We start from the raw sequence: 21266 nt of genomic DNA on the forward strand, positions 1-21266 counted from the left end.
GTCATCACTCGTTCCGATTTTCATCATGGCTTTCTCCTATCGAATGTGTGATTGTAAGCAGCAGTTCTCACTGCAGGACGGACATGATTTGTGTTTCCGTTGTCGAGAATGCACAAGGAGTCAACCTTGTGACATTTGTTTAACTTGGACACAGGACGAATGGTCTAATTTCACTCCCTCGCTCGACGATGTCACCCTGTACATCCCCGGGGCTGACCCGTCAGTTTCTGAGTCGCGAGTTTTGGTTGGAATGCACCGTGCTCATATGGCTGGTGACACCAACACAGAAATTAGCTCCGTTAGATTCAGGTGGCGCCAACGAAGCTGTTCGTGCAAAAAGGTGATCGTGCGAAGTTTTTCAGCGGGCGGGCAGATTTCAAAACTAATCAGCGAGCGGGGAGAAAATATCGATATTTACTGTGGGCGGGGAAGAAATTTCATTACTTTCAGCGGGCGGGGAGAAAATTTTTGACAGTGGGCAACGGAAAATACGTAGAGGGAGGGGAAAGCGGCGTGCTTAATAGAACCTTACTTAGAGGGGAGCAATGTTCCAAGGTATACTGCTAACTGCTTGCATGGTTTTGTGTTGATCTGGGTTGCATAATGGGCATCTAGTTGGCAATGGGGAATTTCAGTAGTAGGGAGAGGGCAGCGGGGAGCGTGAATTGTTGTAGGCAGTGGGGAGCGGGCAGACTGTAGATACCGGAGGGCAGTGGGCATCATAATTCAGTGGGAAGGCACATTTTCAGTGTATACCAGTGGGAGGGCAGTTACGAACAGCTCTCACTTCCCCTCCAAGTTTTAGGTCAGGGTCAAAAGTAAGAAAAATCGGTATATCAGCCTTCAAAACAGGTTTTGTGATGATTTTGAGAAATTCATGAACGTACTAAACAACATATCCAGTATATGTTATGTGACTAAGAAAAAGTATGAAACACCCAAAAAGTGTTTATATTATATGTTCTGTTTAAGAAAAACCAAAAAAAAAAATCAAAAAAAAAAAAAAAAAAATCCGACCTACCTACCCACCTTCGAAGTCATCCCGCCCGTTGAACAGCTTTTTTTTTTTTTTTTGGCCTAACTTCATATTTTTTATAGCTACACACAGAGGAGTAACTGCCAATTTCACCGTAGAGTTGAATCTTTATCCCAAAGAGGAGGGACGGTTCCCTGGGTTCTAAGTACTGCAGCTATATTTTGTTGCTGTTTTGATGATCTGACAGACAATCCGAAATGAATCTAACTGACAATTTGGATCTGGAGACAATCTTCCATGTGAATTAAGTTGTAAATTCTCTTCAATCAGAGAACAGGGTGCAGACGTGGAGGGTGAAGTATTAGTCTATCAACACTTTTGGTTGTGAGGAGCACGTTCACTTTGTGTCTAAGTGTTATGCATTATTAACAATTATTTTGTATTTCTCGTCTATTAACCTTCCCTGATTATCAATTATTGCAGGAAAGGACCGCCAAGAAAAGCAAAACTCCATCTTTGTTGAGAGTTTACGTGAAGGCCTATGGTGTACAAATCTTAACGGGCGTTTTTATCAAAGCAATGGGTGATACCTGTATGTTTATACCACCACTCGCTGTAGGTGGGATCGTGTCATATGCCACCAAGCTGTACTACAACGAAGAACAAACTATAGATAACGTGAGTGACATTCTTGCTCTCTTGTTATAATTACTGTAAAATTGTACAAGCATAAAAAACCAGCCAATTTTTTCTCATTGAACGGCGTAGTGTCTATACAGAGAGTCTTTGCAGTGAATTAACGTTTTTTGCATCCTCCTGTACTGAAAATCGATGACTAGACACTATAAGTTTAGATGCATAAATTCAGCAATTCAGTTATCCAATTATCCTATGATGACAATCTATTTCTAAGGCAACGCAGATCACACACGCCCTGGTGTTACCTTACATCATGAAGGAGTTTCTTCATTGCTGACCTTTACACCTTTCTCAAAACAACCCTAATCGTTTCAGGCATAACCATTTACATACTGAAATTAATCGAGGTAGCCATTGACGGAAGGAAAAATTAAAAAGTCTTGATTTGTGATTTCCTCTTGCAGGAGTGCTATGTGACGGTGCAGGAGTTTTTCAGCAACGGATTTGTGCTGTTACTGGTCACCTTTATCGCCATCGTAGTCAGAGCGTTTTTAATGCAGTATGGCGGGAACATCTTGGACTGGACAACAATATACGCACGAACTGCCATACAGGTCAGTAGATTAACTATGTAGGAGAAATTGAACTGTGAATAAAGAGAAACTCCAAGACATGCGTAGATAATTTCCCCGACCAAGGACAGTTTATGTATAGAATTTGAGTAATTTGGAAAACTTTTCATGAATTTTGAAATCAACCAAATTTTTGCAGAATAGCATGTGAAACTGCACTGAAACTGACACAATTCGTGTTCTGGTTGGTCTTACAAGTATACAAATTGGTACAGAACAATTTGTTTTTACTTTCAGGCCTTTATCTACGATAAATCACTTCGGTTGTCGACATGGAGTCTATCAAGTGGAGATATGGCTATCGGTCAAATAACCAATCACATGTCGGTAGACGCCTTAAGTATACACTGGTTCACACTAGGCCACATATGGATTTGGCCCATCCCATATCAGGCAAATAATCTTTTAACTCATAAACTGATGTACCTTTCAGCTACGCGCGAGCATACACACAGACACAATCTTCTTTTATCCGACTTTTTTGCACGCTAGGACGTTTTTGAGATAACTGGAAAACATAAGACATGAGCAATTCGAAGTTTGGTAAAGACTTAAATTAATCAAAATTTGGCAAAAAGGTTTCTAAAAGAATATACATTATTATATGCCATGCTAAAGAATGGAGTTTTAATTGATAGTTTCTTTGCTATCTTTCATGCCGTTTCATCTTTCCAGTGACTTTTCTGAGTCACCACTCGAGGAGCGGTAAGATCGATATTCAATGTCGACATGATATGTATCGTAGGATTCTTCCAAAAGTGGCGTGGTTGTGTGAAAACAGCAACCCAAGCATCCAGTCCATGTTTCACAAACATGGATATTGTAAATAGGTAATAAATAAATAAATAAATAAATAAATAAATAAATAAATAAATAAATGAATAATTGTTCATTTGTATTAATAGGCTTGAAATAATAATCAAAACCATGTGGGATGACACACTCGAATAGTATGAGCCAGCAATTCAGTCGTTCCGTTATCCTCTGATTAGAACCCATTTATATTGCATCGTTTTCTCTTTTGAAACACAGATCACAGTTGTCCTAGTGTTACTATACATCAAAATGGGGATTTCAGCCATTATAGGAGCGCTACTGTTAATTTTCATTGTACCTTTGCAACTGAAAATTACGAGTAATCTTGCTCGAATTCAAGATACATTATTGGTAAGATTATTTACGTCGTTCATTGCATCGTCTGGATAACATTGGCGATTATAGTGTGTAATCAATCTTGGAATTATCAAAAAGATCCACAAGACATCTCTTTTACTATTATTAGCAAATCCACATTTTGGAATCCTTATATATCCTACCTGCTATAGCACTACACTGCAGCTAGTTCATCACTTTGGTCTGTTTTAGAATCCGTCTTTCACTAAAATAACCGGGTAACAGCCGATTCAGTGAAAGTGATTTTTGCACGCATTACACTTTTGGAATCGATCGAGGTGACTTCGTCAGTATAGCCTGCCTAAATTATTGCACGTGATATTTTAAAAAGTGTGATCTCTGTAGCTTTAATCAGAATGATCACTAACTAAAACGATATCATGATTGAGGCTTGTCGTACAAATTTGCTTGCTAATATAAGTCTTGTAGTACAAAAGTACCCAATCAAATCAACCGCACGTCTATTCACGTGGCAAACAGTTATTAAAGCACAATTGAAATCAGAAGGTTTAACTTTCTTGCAAAAGCAATGTTATGTAGACAATCTGATGAAATAAAGCACTTTGCAACATTAACAAAGGTAAAATTCAATCAATGTGATATATAGAACACACAGTTCATCATAACAGAATCCCCTATTTTTCCGAATGCTATCAGCTTGCATTTCGCGTTGTGTTTAAAGCAAACGCGAGATATGTTTCTAATGATACACAATCTTAGGGCTAAGTGACAGGTAATATTTTACTTTGTATCCTTACATCACACATAGGAAATTTCAGACAGTCGGCTGAAGAAAATTAACGAACTTCTGCAAGGAATAAAATTGTTGAAATTATACGGTTGGGAGGAAATGTTCTGTTCTGCCATCGAAGTCGTCAGAGAGAAGCAAATAAAGTCAACGATAAAATTTGGAGGAAGCATGATTTTATTGTGTAAGTCAAGAATTTTCAGCCCTCGCTTAAGACCTGCCTGAATGTCTAATGATACGTTTAATTGATAATTCCAAAAATGCAGCATGTTAACTTTAGAGTATTGAAAATGTTGAGCGGTACAACCTAAAATAGGCTGACATACGTGACGTAGTTTAGCTGAAGTATATATGATGGAAAATATTGCCTTTGTATTAGCCATAGTTTCTGCTGGAGTAAACTGGGATTTTTACTGACTCTGCGAATTTCGCTGTTTTGCATGATAAAGTTGGCTTGAAAGAGTTTTGCGAACTTTGATTGTTTTGAAACATCGAAACTTGCAATTCACGTATATTGAGATTAACCAAACGCGGAATGTTTGCCTAATGTTTACCTTGGGATCGCCGAAGCAAGAAACCGTAATTTGATAGTATTTTAACATTGTAAAGGAGGACAATTTTGAGAACTTTCCATCACTTCATTTAGATTTCGTAACTTATAATAAAAGGTACTAGCCTAAGGGAACTTTATCCCGGGGATCAAGTGTGTTCTAGTTTGTAAGAGGATTATGGAGATGTCATAGTCTTTTGTTTTACTTTGAAATTGTAATATAGTAAGTAAATGTTCTGGCAAGACAATCTGCCCCTGACACAGGCCTTTTAGCAATATTACTTCTGTATCGTCATCTGAGGTGTTGCATTTCCCATCTGTGTATGATAGTTGAGTCTAACCCTCAGTAGTAGTAGTAGTAGATTTATTTATTAGAGTGACATGTGACATGACTCAACATTTACATTTCAATAATGATACAACATCAACGGTGAGTGGTCACCCAGCCTAATGGGCTTATAAGTCACTATAATATTGCAACTTTAGAATAAGGGTAGCTCTCCACAAATTTAAATATACATAGCAAGAAATTTGGTTAAATAAATGATGTTCATAATGATACGGTGTATATATAATTTTTATTATATCGCATGATAAGTATAAAGCTATTTCATTATAATAAGACCCTTTGTTTTTTCTACAGGGTTTACATCGGACACTTCTTACATTGTGATAACCTTCCTTGTAAGTTTAATAACTGCTTATTATCTGTGCGCAACGTATTTTATATAAACTTGATACTGATTCTTTTTTCAAAATCGTTTTCAGAGGCGTATTTGCAATTTGTCACATGTCCAACCACAAAATACCCATGCGTCGATTGAAAATATTAGTGAATCACCGATCATACTGACTAATGTTTGCATAGTTTCAAACTATACGGTTATCAATATCAATGGAGTTGGTGGCCTCATGCCATCCTTGGCCAGGTTCACTTGAGACAATGGTACAGCGAATGTACATTTGATGTCACCACTGTCATCGTTTGGAAAGTAGCACACGACATTCGGACAACAGGATCAAGTCAGACAATTCAGATTCGATGCAATATACTCGTGACTACGTATACGCCTAAGCGTGAATATATTAAAGGGACATTATCAAACCTCTTCAAGAAGCCTCTATTGCGTCTTGTTCTCCTACCAACTCAGATAATACAGATTAATAATCGAACCTTTATATGTTTACAAGTACATAATCTTTTTGGAGCAAAGGTCCTCAAAGAGGTAACGCTAATTTTAAAGGACATGCCTCAAACATGGGCAAACACAGCTAATAACTAAACAACTGAAGTTTTACGTAAGAAATGTTTATTTTAAATCAATCTCTCTCTCTCTCTCTCTCTCTCTCTCTCTCTCTCTCTCTCTCTCTCTCTCTCTCTCTCTCATATCAGTCGTTCATCGCATATTCCTTCATAAGCCAAGTTCCTCTAACGCCCGATTTGGCGTTCGTGGCGCTTGCCTTATTTAATCAACTCACGATACCACTGACTGCCCTCCCACATGTCCTAACTTTCTTTGCCAATGGATTTGTGAGCTTTAAGAGGCTGGACAAGTTCTTCATCTCACAAGAAATAGATGAACGAGACAATGGTCTGCCTCCGATGAAAAGAGGCTTTGATGATATTGATACTGCCGCAGATTTTGAGAACCATTTGACTAGCACAGAGGAACCAAACAGGGATAAGGTATTGTAGATTTGATATTCCAGCATCATCCCTGCATGCCCTGCATCCATTGAACGTGCAATCAACCAGTATACCCACTTAACTTCCGGGTATTTGTTATTGTTTCATGTGCCCCGGGGACAGATAATCGGACTCTCCAATCAGGACAATTCTTTCCTGATCTACTATTTGTGGAGGCTCATTTTAAAGCGTTTGGAGTAAGAAAAATATTGACAATCTTAGTTTTTCGAAAATCGAAAATTTAATTTTTCCCCGTAGATTTAACAAAGATGTGGTGCCATTTTGCATTTCAAATATTGTAGATAAAACGTTTGGTAATTTGTTTCTTTAGTACCAAACTTTGCAAAGTCAACTTTATTTTTATACATCATTTGGTAAGAGAATGGTTTAGAGTTTCATTTAGGAAAGTTTTAGGCAAAATTTTAAGACCTTCATTTCCGAGGTGCACACTACCTTCAATATTAGGCCTTAAATCCCGGCTCGAAAAGGCCCTGGATCGGGATTAACTATGGTGTTATTAAAGGAGATTATGAGGTGTTTCTGTCTCTTTTTCTCCTTTGAAATTACAATCGTTGTATAAATATATTGCTAGATTTTTGGATTAAGTCCGCATCGGGCTTTACTAATGCCATTTTAGAAGACAGACGTTCGTTCGTGAAATGGATGAGTTCTCCAGTGTCAACTGCAGAGTTTGAGTGCATTTGAAATTGATGCTCGCTGTAATGCACTAGAGTAAAATAACGAACACTTTATTAAGGGACTGCAACATTCTGATAGGGACATGAGAGGATGACACAGAAAGTGCCTTGAACTTGAGTTGGGCGATATAGGCGACATTTTCTTCCCGTGTAGGGGAAATTTATGAAAGCTACACCTTTGAATGTGTTCTTGCTGGTCTACCTTTGCAGTCTCAAGACGGGCTTAATGGCGGCGATGGCGATGACCTTAAAAAATCTCCATCGACTTTACACTCTAGAGAAGAATACGTTACTACAGATTCATTGGAGAGTGAAGGCCGCATGAACTATGGTACGTTTAATCACGAAGACGAGACTCAATTTATTGACACAACTCGAGAAAGCTTACCGGAACATGTCGCTTTGCAGGTAATGGTGTTACTGTTAGGATCCTCTTCCGACAAAATCATCACTATTTGTCGATATTGCACGGTGGGATGTCGCTTTTCCTGAATGTGACAAGTTACAGATATTCCGTGCTAATCGTTTTGCCTTGGAGAGCATTGCCTTCGTAAATGGTATGACTTCTGTGTTTAAGGTGTAATGATATTCCTGATGTTTATTCCCCTGCAATGGCCATTACACTGTAATACATTTTATTTCTGTTTACGTGATACCAGATAGTCGGAGGTACCTTCTCCTGGGATCACGAAGGCTCGTCGTTGGCTCTCACCGATATCAATGTCCAGGTTCCTGTAGGTAAGAAAACAAACGATAATTTCTCTGGAGGGATGAGTGATACCATTTGACTCTTTACTTCCTGTTGCTCTGTGGTAGAGGTTGTCAAGAAAGCTACAAAAAATGTAGATTATATTGATAATATCAACGTACAAGTGGCTTGCAAAATTACTAACTGAGATTAAGACTTTAGAAACCGAACATGCAAACGATAATGGACAATTACTAAGACTCGCTTATTACTTTATTATTTAATTAATTAATTTATTTATTTATTTATTTGATTATTTGTTTGTTTATTTATTTATTATTTATTTTGGTTCATCTGTTCTTTTCTCCACCGTACTCACGCATTCATTCATTCATTCATTCATTCATTCATTCATTCATTCATTCATTCATTCATTCATTCATTCATTCATATTATTCATTCATTCATTAGGGAGTCTGGTTATGGTGATTGGTCTAGTCGGCAGTGGCAAATCATCCCTGTTGTCATCAATGTTGGGAGAGATGACGACGATCAACGGTTCAGTTGAATTCAACAGGTTAGTATCAACACGCATATTGATTTTTTCTGCCCACAGTGTCTAAAATGGCAAAATAAATGACGATTTGGAGGTTAGCCATGTGCCTACTCCCTATTAGGTGTTAGCGGAGTGCTTCAAGTAAGGACTAAAACAGCCAATTTTCATTGCCCTCACACCCTGGCAAATATACTTCACATCCTATAGCAAGTTTACAAATGAAGTCAATTGTAATTTATAGTCTAGTGCGCTTTCATTAGGTAAACACAGCTATTCACCTAATTTCTTTGTATTTTGTCCTGTAGCTGTCATTCAACAATACTAGTGTCAAATTTCCATTTTCCCACACCGTAATTTTGCTGTAGGTAATTTCCAAGCGACCTCCCGATAAAATCTTATCTGCAGGGAAAGGTGACATCGAGAGCATATATATATATATATATTATATATATATATATATATATATATATATATATATATATATATATATAATATATTATATATATATATATATATATAGATAGATAGATAGATAGATAGATAGATAGATAGATAGATAGATAGATCACCTTCACTAAAATACTTATATATATATATATACACATATATATATATATATATATATATATATATATATATATATATCACCTTCACTAAAATACATATATATCTATATATTATAATATATATATATATATATATATATATATATATATATATATATATATATATATATATATATATATATATATATATATATATATCACCTTCACTAAAAATGCTTTTTTATTCTAGTAAGAAAAACCACGTATCTTACGTACCTCAAAAGGCTTGGCTACAAAACGCGACACTGAGAGACAACATTCTGTTTGGGAAAGAATTCGACCAGACAAGGTAAGGTAGCTGAAACTGATTCTGTCCCTTTATCTGGATTCCACAAAGAAGGTTACTTAAATGGGAATAATGACCGACGATAATGGACATCTTGTTGGACAATTCTATATAATGATTTTTAGGCAATCTGCTGACTTTAACCCAAAATATTATTTCACACTTTATACTCACACGTTTCTCTTATCACACTCTCGTTGCCTTCACATAGAAGCTGAGTGTAATCCTGCACAAGGAAAACAGGGGCGCTATAGAGATATTACCGTAAATGAGCCTTCAGTAATTACAGGGGGGTTGGCCGGGGGAATTTCGCGAACACCTGTACCGTAAAATGTGACCCTCCCCCAATCCTCCTGTCTAAAATGTGACCCTCCCCCTTGTCCGACATTCTAAAACTTGACCCTCCCCCCAACCACTGCGGTATTCTCCCCGGGAATAACTAAAACAGTATCAGCTAATTTACATAACAATTGGTTCAATTGTTATGTTAGGGACAAATTACAGAGGGGAGGGCTGGTGTTTTTGGAGGGACAGTCGCAATTTATCACGCAAGAATTTTTGAAGAGATATGGTATTTCATACAGTTAAGGGAGGGTCACCATATTTTGTGCAACTATAAGAAGGCAAGATGTAGCTGATTTAGTGCTTCATCCAAAAATATCAAATCATAATACATGGAGTCTATCAGGCAAATTATTGACAATTTACCCCCACAAAACATGCTATATCTGTATTTTATATATATTTGATAATGTATTTAAATGTACTTTGCTTGAATAGGGAAGTAAAATGAACATTTGTGTACAAGAAATTGATTTCTGAATTTCATCTAAAAAGTTGGTTCACTATCCATGGTGTTTATGATGAAATTATGAATAGTTTTTTCAATACAAAAATAGGTAAATCTTTGCATTTGTGTACTCTTGATTATTGATATTAATTTTCTTGATTAGACTAGAGTGGTTACAAGTCTATGGTTGTGTAAGAAATTTGATTTTGGAATTTCACCAAATGTCATTCAATACACTATGCATGGGGTCTATGATGAAACTATGAATAATTTTTTTCAGTACAAAATTAGATAAATCTGTGCATTTATGCATGCTTGATTATTTAGATTATTGTTCTTGATTAGACTACAGTGGTTACAAGTCTATGGTTGTGCAAGAAATATGATTTCGGAATTTCACCAAAATGTCCATACACTATGCATTGGGGTCTATGATGAAACTATGAATAATTTTTTTTCAGTACAAAATTAGATAAATCTGTGCATTTATGTATGCTTGATTATTAAGATTATTGTTCTTGATTAGACTAGAGTGGTTACAAGTCTATGGTTGTGTAAGAAATTTGATTTTGGAATCTCACCAAATGTCAATTCACTATGCATGGCGGTCTATAAGTGTGTGCGTATTTTGTTGGTGATTTCCTATTCAGGAAATATCACACGGACAATCAAAGTTTTGGCCATAATATCAGCTTCTGTCAAAAGTGACCCTCCCCCAAGATAGGTTTATAAAAAGTGACCCTCCCCTTGAACTGTTTTCTAAAAGTGACCCCCCCCTGTAATTACTGAAGGCTCCCTAAAAATGAGGTTATCTATTATGAACAAAAGAAAGGATAGTTCTGCGATGATATCGTTTAATCTTAGCGGACATCGTGCAGTGTCCGGTGAAACAACTTAAGACGAACAAGGCTTTACTCCAAAAGCATCGATATAAAGACAGTTCATTTGTAGAAATATAGTTAAAGCTTGTAATGTGTATTTGACGTGCCCGATCAATTCACGCACTTTTGCCGTTTTCTTGCAGATACCAAAAAGTGATAGAAGCATGCGCATTACAACCAGATATTGACATTCTACCTGCTGGTGATATGACTGAGATTGGGGAGAAAGGTATTAACCTCAGTGGAGGACAGAAACAACGAGTAAGCGTTGCCAGAGCTATCTACAGTAATGCAGATATTGTGTTGTTGGTACGTCAACTTATCATTATGAAGGACTGAATAACTTTAATTTTATACATGATTTTCATATTTCTGTTTTCTTTAATGATGTCAATGCAACATGTTGATTTAGGTGAAAGATTGATAAAAGTTAGAGTTAGCGGATATTATATGCACTCAACTTCGTACCTAGACTGTACTTTTTGAACTCGTTTAAAATTTTGTTCATATTTATATACTGTCGAACCAATTTGGTTTTTTAATGTTCAATTAAATGAGTACCTCGATTACACTGTAAAAGTTCATTGTTAAGGCTTACAAGTGTCCGATTATCATTGTTTATCTTACTTTTAACTACGCCTCTTCAAACGATTCCACATAGGGTTCAAATGCCCTCAGTTGTCGCTGTGTCAGGCCATACCGCGTTTTGACAAGTCCATGCTTGGATGCATTACATACGTTGACGATTGTTACAATCATTGACAGATATACTACTGACTACATAATAACTAGAATAGATGGATGTCTTGAATTTCACATATGCAATAGGGTACGTACGAGGGAAGATACTTTTTTGCTTCCGTCGGTTTTGTCCGTATCTCGCGCATACATTGATGGACTTTAGTTTTCCGATTTCAGGATGACCCCTTATCGGCCCTGGACGTTCACGTTGGCGCACATCTAATGGAACACGGAATCATTGATTTACTCGTAAGAGAAGGCAGAACTGTGATTCTGGTCACACACCATCTTCAGTATCTACACCACGCAAACAAGGTAATTTGCATGTCGATGCTTAAGGCGTAACTTATTATGGGTCAACATTTTCTAGGAGACTTTTCAAGGTATACTCCCGCTTTTGAAATTATAAGAATACTACAGTTAAAAGGTGTACAGTCACCTGTAATCTAAATATGCCCATATATGGTCAAAGGGGAGTTCCTTGGTATTCAAAATTCCAATGTGAGGGCGCTGTTTTTTAAAAAGCGGCCACCCGCTTAAAATCTGTGATTGGTTAGATTTTCTCTTTCCATGGTAACTGTGGCAAAATTGGAAAAGGTGACTGTATACCTTTAATAATTGCACATCAACGACAATTTTACAATGAGACGTGTACGCGCTTAAAAGCAAACACATGAACGTTCACTGTTATACTGTCAGTGATAGACCTTACAGCTAAAGTCACCTTCGTCAATTTCAGGACCTTTAAATTTCTCCATATGACCACGGTAGAATATCGTACATAAAACAATGATTTTGTACATTCGTACACTAAAACATCAGTACCGTACAAATCATCCATACGAATTTCAAAAGCGTATGTTTGATAAACCCCAATGCTTTTCCAAACATTTTTTCGTCAGGTGATCTTAATGGAAAAGGGTCGACTCGCGCAAGAGGGCGACTTGAATAAAATAAAAAAACACGACCCTGTTCTGTTCGCTGCTTGGGAAGGTACAATACGTGTACTGTCAGAGTCTGACAGGGAGAGTGACGATGAACATATTGACGACACTGAGAAAGAGAGAGTGATTCTCAATCAACAAATATCCAAAACCGAAATCCAAACAACTAGAGGTAATACTCTCTTATCTAATTATACTATAGACGAGCCAATGCAAACGTCTGTAAATTTTGTGGCGACAGAGACGTGTTTACAACTCATGCCATTGTTCATGTGAAATTCAAGCGCAACAGCAGTGATTATTGGTAGGGTCATATTTTGAGGCATGAACAAGGACCTCGACGGTTTTCTTGAAGAGCCAGTGTTTACAGATTATTCATAATCCAAAACATTCGCAGTTCCTTATGGTGTCTTTTTACAGGTTCCAGTGGGGCTTTGATAGAAAAGGAAGAACGAGAACGAGGTTCAGTATCATGGCGAGTCTACCTGGCATATGCAAAAGCGATCAAATACTATCGTGTTGTACTGATTTTTCTACTGCTGGCAGGTCAGGCAGCGGCACTCATGCTGTCTCACTTCTGGCTGTCCGCCTGGTCTGAAGTGGGAGTTGATACGGCAAATAAAACTCAGGTGAACATGAAAAGTGCATCGTTGAACAGAGAGAGAGAGAGAGAGAGAGAGAGAGAGAGAGAGAGAGAGAGAGAATGTGTGCGTGTGCGCGCGCGCGTGTGTTACAGATTATACAAATATAATTCATTGATATAGAACATTACATTTCCAATACATCTAAATAAGAAAATTTTGTCAAGCTAACCTCTCTCACACGTCGTGTACAGGAGTTCAAATAACACACTTGAGACATGTTTGTATCCGAATGTATTTCAAGTTTACTCATTGCGTTTGCGTTTCATGAGTCAATGAAGTGCCTGTGAGTTCCTTTTTCCCGATCAACAACATAGAGCACGACCATAGAGAAACATAGGTAGAGTGGCAACGGGTATTGTTTAAGGCGTGAAGCGGTTACGTAACCCATCCATGTTCGCCTCGCCTCAGGTGCTCTCGCCTCTCTTTTCTGAAGAGGGCCGACCATGAATCCTTCGGTAGTTTTCGGATTTTCGCCAATTGTTAAGCGAAAGTATGTTCGGCAAAGTTTGTGTTGTTGTTGTTGTTGTCGTGTGGTGCTGAGCAGAATTGACGTGCTGGCGAAAACGGGAGTGTTTTGAGCTTCAGGAAAATGAGTTTTACCGTTTTGAAAATTCCTCTCATATTTTTATGAATATATAATGAGTGTGTTTGAACCAAATTTGAAAGTCTTTTATCGATACTGTCTGGTTTTACTCAATGGTTTACGGTCAGTCGTACCCTCTTTTACACGTGCGTCAAGGAAGGACATGTTTATGAAACTGCTGCCGTGTTATGTTTTGATTGGCGTGAAGCAGTGTTTCTGGCCTGAGAGCTCACAAAGTAACTATGGTTGCTACGCGACTGGCAGTACGATGCCATCTCGTCGTATTTTTCGCATAATCTCGTGTAATCATCAACCACAAACAAAGCCTCCAAAAAGTTTAACACCTTTGGAGCTCATTTTAATATGAAAAGTCAATAGTCTACCGAGACGACCATGGAACAAAGGCATGCAAAATAATCGCAATCATACCAATCCATAATCCAATGACAGTAGGTCAGAATTCGCAAGACAATAGATGTAAACATAGACACAAAACAGCACAGAACAGACAGTAAATAGACGGTACACAAACAAAGTCATATTCATGAAAGAAAGATATATGGACCTCTGGCCAGAAGACCAAGAAGTGATGTCAGGTGTTTCTGTCTATGTTACTCTGTGGCACGACTGACTAAAATCAGGCATGTCTGTTTTTTCAGGTTGAACTTGACGAAGAGGTGGACGTCTACCGGAGAGGTTATACCGTCTGGACTTTGTCGTTCGTCGCTCTCACGGGAATAGTCCTCACCTGTCAAATTCTAAGTGCGATATATGCAGCCAGACTGTTGCACGTGGACCTCCTTCGTAATATTATACATGCTCCTCTGCGATTTTTCGACACGACACCCATCGGCCGAATTCTCAATCGATTTTCAAACGACACCCAAATAATAGATTTGGTAAGTCCGTTCACGACATTTCTCAACAATTTCCTACATACATATCCTTTTGTGGGATACAAGCTATGTGAATCTGACTCTAATAGGTTTGATATTCAGAGGCATGATTTACGTTGCAATTCAAAATAATATATGATTTTTTTATTTCAGAAATTGTGGACAACATGGATTGGCTGCTTGTATACGGCATCACTTTGCATATCAGCTATTATCGTAAATGCCATAGTGACACCAATATTTTTGGTGGCCGTGACGCCTTTACTTGTGGCATATTATTTTGTACAAAGATATTTCGTTGCGACGTCAAGGTCAGTAAAAAGACAGTATGCTTACCAAGATTTATTGCAGGCGATCAAAATTAAGTCCGCTCATTGGAATTGCCATTATTAGTAAAGAAAATGAATAAGTAGATGACAAGGACACATTGTATCTATATCAGACGGTCAAGGACAATACGGATTTTTGTTAAATCCTTTTCGAATTTGAAGAACATCTTAAAGGTAACAGTAATTTGCTTTTTGTGGTATTGATATCATTGATCTGTGCCCTTGGTATTGAATTTTGCCTTTAAATCGCTATAACAGAGAACTCCAGAGACTGGACAGTATTACAAAGTCACCGCTGTTATCTCATTTCTCCGAGACACTTGGAGGACTTCCGATTATCAGGGCATACAGGTACGCCACTTGTGAACCATTGTGTGGTATAATTTGAAATGTTCTCTTCAAAACGCAGAGTATTTATCCATGCCGATATCGGGTTCAATAAGATGCCAACATATACTACAACTTAAAATGAATGATAGCAAAATTTAATCAAAAAGATATAGGCGTTCACATCAGCACAGATAAGGAAAGGTGGGTTTAGTGAGTTGTGTTGCCGCGCCTTTTACTAATAACATACACTCTCTTCTGGGCTGGAGTTGTATATAGTCAAAAACACCAAATATCAACTTCAAATATTATCCGCTTACCTACCATCGAACTATCATAGTCGGCTTCACGTACTTCCGACCATCGACGATGAACGATGCCTGATATACCCATCCTATTCATTTAATGTCTCTTACTGATGCCATTGGCAGGGACGAGAAACGTTTCCGGAGACGATTACTGCAGGCAATAGACACCAACAACGTAGCACAGCTATACATCCTCAACAGCTTTCGATGGCTGACGGTTCGCCTGGTATGTCTTTTGAGACGGTTGTCAATGTTCTACATTTGTTTCTTAGCGGTTGTCTTCCAGGAATAAATTTGACTATGGATCACTATGGAAATGCTTTGAACATCAAATGATTTCCAATTGTATTATCCTGAGGGTAGATTAACTTGAACGTTTCACCATTTCAGCATATAAAGGCACTTTTTCGGTGTATATCCGACCGCTTATTGTTTGTCGGAGACTGTTCGCTTCAGTTTTAATTTATAACTTGAGTGTCGTACCCACGGCTATGGTAACTTTACTAGCTTTAAACGTCTATTTATTTTTAATTACTATAGGAGATTATTTGTGCCATGGTCATACTGCTTGCAGGGTTAGGATCGTTGGTGACATGTATGTTGGGTGATTTACAACCGAGTTTGGTGGGATTATCTCTCACCTATGCACTTTCGGTAAGAATGCATATTTTGTATCATTTTGCCTTGATGACACCTGTCGCACATTTGACCTTTGACGTGTACTGAAACTTTTCAAGCGAGTAGAATGATTGTCAAGCAGGTTATTGATCAAACTTTAATACGGCGACATCACAGAGTCGATTTATCATAAATTGTCTTTAGTGATCTGCCATTTCTGTTGTGGTTAATCAACATGCTGCTATCCGTTATCTTGTCAGTTCTTGCTGGCGTGTCGTGTCTAACAATGTAGCAATACATTCATTCATATTTTGATATATTTCGATGTCTTTAGAGGCATGTAATAGCTGAGGATGCTTGTACAGGAAGTAGAATGATCGGTGCAGGATTTCACGATGGATTTTTTTATAATTTCTAAGCTGAAGAGCTGTTGGTCAACCTACTCAAGTCAGCAAGGTCATACATGATTCAAAATTTAAATTAAATGACAAAAAAGCATTTAGTGTCACGATCATATAATATTGTTGTATATCTTGAAAGAAAAGAGTAACATTTATTTTAGCCTGGTTACTGCATTTGATCGGTTCCAAACGAAAGCTTATAGAAATTTGGTCGTCATTATAATTTATAATGGACGTTAACAGCTGAAAATTGAATGATGCACTGAGTCAAGACATGTGTTAACAATGTTGCAAGGGAGATGTCCTTTGTTTGCTTCAGTATTTATACGGTTTGTTTGATGTGTACATCAATACCCTGTGAACTTACAGAGGTGTCACGCTGTTATCTTCTGCAGATATGTAGCCAGCTAAACTGGATGGTACGAATGTTTGCTGAAAGTGAAATGTTTATGAATTCAGTAGAAAGAGTTTTGCACTATTCAAGAATTCACACAGAGGAATATCGAGGTAATGTACATCACATTCTCAGTCATGCTCAGTTGGAAGCCAAAAATGCAACATTCGAATCATGGGAAAGTGCTCCAAAAGTGAAGATTATCTCGGACGTTTTCAGACTGCCACCCTTCACTCTTTACAGGGACATACGCTCCACCCGCTGCATGGCCAGACAAGGGGAATATTAAATTCGAAAATGTATCTGTCAGATATGCCACAGATTTAGACGCAGTATTGGAAGATATAAGCCTGGATTTCAAATCATGTGAAAAGGTAAATAAATATTAATGGTAATGCATGTATATGGTAACAATGATGATTTGTAAACCTCATGCTGTTCTTAGCTTCATGACACTGCCAGATAACGCCTGGAAAGGAAAGGAAAATGCATCGAAAGTGATTTTACAAAATGAAAGACAATCAGAAGAAAAGACAGTTGGCGCCTTCTCGGTTTTGCCTGGCATTCATCACTGTTGACCATGAAACTGGCATTTAATCGATGTCAGCAATAGGTATAATGATGCACAAAGCACTGAATATCTTCGATGCTATATGCCTACTTTAGTTAGATAACATATGATAGCGAGGGCATCAAGATCATAATATGTTACCTGCCCAAGTGATGGTGCTCGTTGCAATTTTATTGATACCGTCAAAGCCAAAGGAGACATCCGACATATATGGCTAAGTCTCCCGAGCCATGTAATATATCGCTCTTTTTTTCTGAATCAAGTTGATGATAACTTAATGCTAGATGAGATGTAATTAACTTACTCGCAGTAAACATACTGTTCTATATGTCGATTAATGCTTTGTAGATTGGGATTTGTGGTCGAACCGGAAGCGGAAAATCGTCACTCACACTGGCTGTCTTCAGACTTATCGAAACTTTTGCAGGTATGTCAAAACTAGTTTTTTTCGAAAAGCTGTAGTACGGCAGGGTTTTATTTAAAAGGTTGTTTCCCTTTAAACATAAACATTGTATCTTAAGGTAGAACGCGCCTCCGGGACAGATATTCGAACTCTCAAACTTTTGCGATTCTTTTCTGATATAGCACATGTGGGTATTCATTTTAAAGCTATGGTGTAGTAAAACTTTTCATCGGCTTAGTTTTTCGAAATTCGAAAATTTTTTTTTTCTCCATAAATTTAACACAGGGATGGTGGCAATTTTGAATTTCAAACATCGGTAAATCTTGAGTAATTTGTTTCTCTAGTTCCAAAATTTGCACGGTAACCCCCGATTTTTATGCTTGTTTTTGAAAGAGAGTGAATGGAATATTCTTTGAGGAAAGTTTGAGCAAGAGTTTAAGTCTTTCACTTTCGAGGCGCGAACTACCTTAATCGGAATTAGAGTAACACTGTAAAATACCTGTTTACAATTTACACCGCAGGACGTATAACAATCGACGGGATAGACATCAGTCAAGTGCCACTGCTGACTCTGCGTAGCAGATTGGTCGTAATCCCGCAAGATCCAGTACTCTTTGCAGGAACTATTAGGTAGGCAACCATAGCCTCGAACATTATTAAATGACACATTCATAGAGACGTTTTGATCTATGATTATGTCCTCTATGTATCGCACAGAACACTAAGTGGAAGTGCAAGTATAATGTTGTATAGTTGGGTATTAACATGTTTGAAACACACTTGTCAACGCATTGAATACTAAAATGCAATAACATTGATATTGTTATCATATTCACATAAACTCATTCTGATAAATTATATTGACATTTGAATAAAGTAAATTGTGTTTGAAGTCTACTTGCACGCACTGCTAGCTAGCTCCTGTTTCGGTACGGCTTGTTCATTGCAGGTTTAATCTTGACCCTCTGTCCCATAAAAGTGATGACCAGTTGTGGGAAGCTCTAGAAATATCAAGGTTAAAAGAAGTCGTGGCTAACCTTGACAATCAGTTGGGTAAGTATGATTGGGCTTGACCACTGCTGATCACAAGTGAAATTACCATACTCCGTTGACTGAACTACGATAAGTCTTTCACAGTTGTAGTTTTGCCTTCATATATCGATTTCATGAGAAATTGAGATCACAACCAAGTCCCTGACTTAGCAATTGTTTGATGTAACCTCCTCGCCATGTTAAGGTAAACTACGGAAACTGTAGCGTTCAGTAAGAATGGCTGCTATTGACAGAATCGCTTCGACATCCATTTAAACGGCTCAGAAATAACTACAACAGTGACAAGATGCTTATTTTAGCTTTTAAAATGGAACAGTTGCACCACGATTCCCGGACCGTGGTTGTACTATTACACCTGGTATACAAAACTCATCGATGCATTGATCAGTCCTAACACTTCCTGAGTCTCCACCAGTCGAAAAGACTCTGAGTCACTGTACTTTTATTCTGGTAGTTGGAATGCTGAAATGATTGGGATATTTACACTTCTTTCTCCATTCCTTTCCCGTCAAGACTCATATGTATCTGAAGATGGTGACAACTTCAGCGTTGGTCAGCGACAGCTCTTTTGCCTGGCCAGAGCTTTTCTCAGGAATGCAAAGATTCTTATCATGGATGAAGCAACAGCATCCGTTGACATGGAAACTGTACGTATCGCCCCCAAACTTTCAATTACATCTCTCACTGTAAGCTGTTCCAAACAGGTCTAACACTGTACTTATTCGCATGAGGCTAGCTTACATAAAACGTTCCACATAGGTTGGTTTCTTAAATGAGAAAGACATTTAAATGTGAATCCGTATTATAAACGATAAATACTTAAGAAAACAATGAGCAGATTTTCGAAAGAGTGAGCACATACTGCCCCACATTTGGTACCTGCCATATACCAATATGTAAGTCAAAGTAGGAAGTACATGGTCATGGTGTACAGACTGATGTCACTGATGCAATCAGTGATTATCTGTCTGAGAGACACATCACACTTGTCAACAAATCCATGACACCGGCGAAAAAGACGTTAGAATGAACAGACAAGCCTTTTTGAAAGTTTGCCTTCGTGCACATTTCTAAAAACCATACAACCAGACTAAAAGTCATCATCACAGCTGAGTTTTTTCTACCACTTCATTTTTATTTCCAGGATGCAGCATTGCAGAATATAATTTCTGATGCATTTGCCGATAGAACTGTCATTACAATTGCAGTAAGTATTGCATCATTACATCGCATTCAGCAGTTATTTTAGGTACCAGCGGACAAACGTTTAATCGGACAAAATGTCACTCTATTTTTATGCTTAAAAGATAGCACATTGAGATATACATGCCAAAGGCAAAAATACCAACGAGCTTCATATAATAGTTATCTTACCGTTGCCAGCATAACACTCATCCACAGGGACAAGTATGTACCCCAGTGTGACCTTTTGTTGTGATCATAACGGGATGGTCTTTTCTACTGTCTATTTTTCTGTATTTTTTACCAGCATCGCATATCCAGTATATTGGACTCAGATAGCGTATTGGTTTTAAGTGAAGGGAAGGTAATTGAGTATGGTTCACCGAAGAAATTGCTAAACCAAGATGGCAGTGCTTTTTCATCGTTGGTAAACGGAGAGTGACCGTTAGAATTCGATTAGATTTGTCAATTCGTCTTGCAATATCACTGAATTATAAGCATACTATACAGTGGTTTGCGTTGACCTGTTGGCATTTGACAATTAGACATATTGTCTAAATCGAGGTGTTGCCAACACTGTCAGGTGCAATTATCAGCTAGGCGGTAATATGAGTCGATCATAGAGGAATCTACTGTACAAAAGTTGAAACATTGTCTGATAGGAGGTCAGACGTAGTCAAAACAACACCACTCGATCCACACACACACACCACCTCTGCTATACTAGCAATCCGAGTTGTAATTATTTATATAGTTCAATCGCAATTACGTTTGGTGTGTTGAGAAAATACTTGCTTATTTGTTAACGATATACATGTGTATATGTTTGTCAGTTATAAAAATTGAAAGTGCGATAAGCCTTATTATTGACAGCAAGTGATACGTCCTAGATACTTAGTGGGCTGTGCGTGGATATGTGTGGTCGTGTTGTTTTGACTATGTCTGATCTTCTGCTAGGCATTG

General features: G+C 37.8%; 1 protein-coding gene across 2 annotated transcripts in view; it reads left to right on the forward strand.

The window, feature by feature from the left end:
• LOC139135746 (ATP-binding cassette sub-family C member 9-like) overlaps positions 1-20836 on the forward strand; it is a 76452-nt gene extending 55616 nt beyond the window's left edge. For both annotated transcript variants that reach the window (XM_070703413.1, XM_070703412.1), the window contains exons 3-30: positions 1460-1654; positions 2080-2229; positions 2485-2640; positions 3280-3414; positions 4190-4352; positions 5362-5402; positions 6112-6405; positions 7314-7511; positions 7763-7841; positions 8263-8368; positions 9143-9241; positions 11053-11218; positions 11828-11965; positions 12553-12766; positions 13015-13223; positions 14481-14720; positions 14871-15028; positions 15305-15397; positions 15805-15907; positions 16222-16335; positions 17096-17207; positions 17338-17468; positions 18014-18092; positions 18590-18698; positions 19018-19121; positions 19635-19768; positions 20266-20328; positions 20611-20836. In XM_070703413.1, coding sequence (XP_070559514.1) covers positions 1460-1654; positions 2080-2229; positions 2485-2640; positions 3280-3414; positions 4190-4352; positions 5362-5402; positions 6112-6405; positions 7314-7511; positions 7763-7841; positions 8263-8368; positions 9143-9241; positions 11053-11218; positions 11828-11965; positions 12553-12766; positions 13015-13223; positions 14481-14720; positions 14871-15028; positions 15305-15397; positions 15805-15907; positions 16222-16335; positions 17096-17207; positions 17338-17468; positions 18014-18092; positions 18590-18698; positions 19018-19121; positions 19635-19768; positions 20266-20328; positions 20611-20745 — 3918 coding nt within the window. In that variant the 3' untranslated portion in view covers positions 20746-20836. The remainder of the gene's footprint in view (positions 1-1459; positions 1655-2079; positions 2230-2484; positions 2641-3279; positions 3415-4189; positions 4353-5361; positions 5403-6111; positions 6406-7313; positions 7512-7762; positions 7842-8262; positions 8369-9142; positions 9242-11052; positions 11219-11827; positions 11966-12552; positions 12767-13014; positions 13224-14480; positions 14721-14870; positions 15029-15304; positions 15398-15804; positions 15908-16221; positions 16336-17095; positions 17208-17337; positions 17469-18013; positions 18093-18589; positions 18699-19017; positions 19122-19634; positions 19769-20265; positions 20329-20610) is intronic.
• Positions 20837-21266: the final 430 nt, after the last annotated feature.

This window comes from Ptychodera flava, chromosome 6, assembly GCF_041260155.1.
Source record: "Ptychodera flava strain L36383 chromosome 6, AS_Pfla_20210202, whole genome shotgun sequence".
Taxonomy (NCBI): domain Eukaryota; kingdom Metazoa; phylum Hemichordata; class Enteropneusta; family Ptychoderidae; genus Ptychodera; species Ptychodera flava.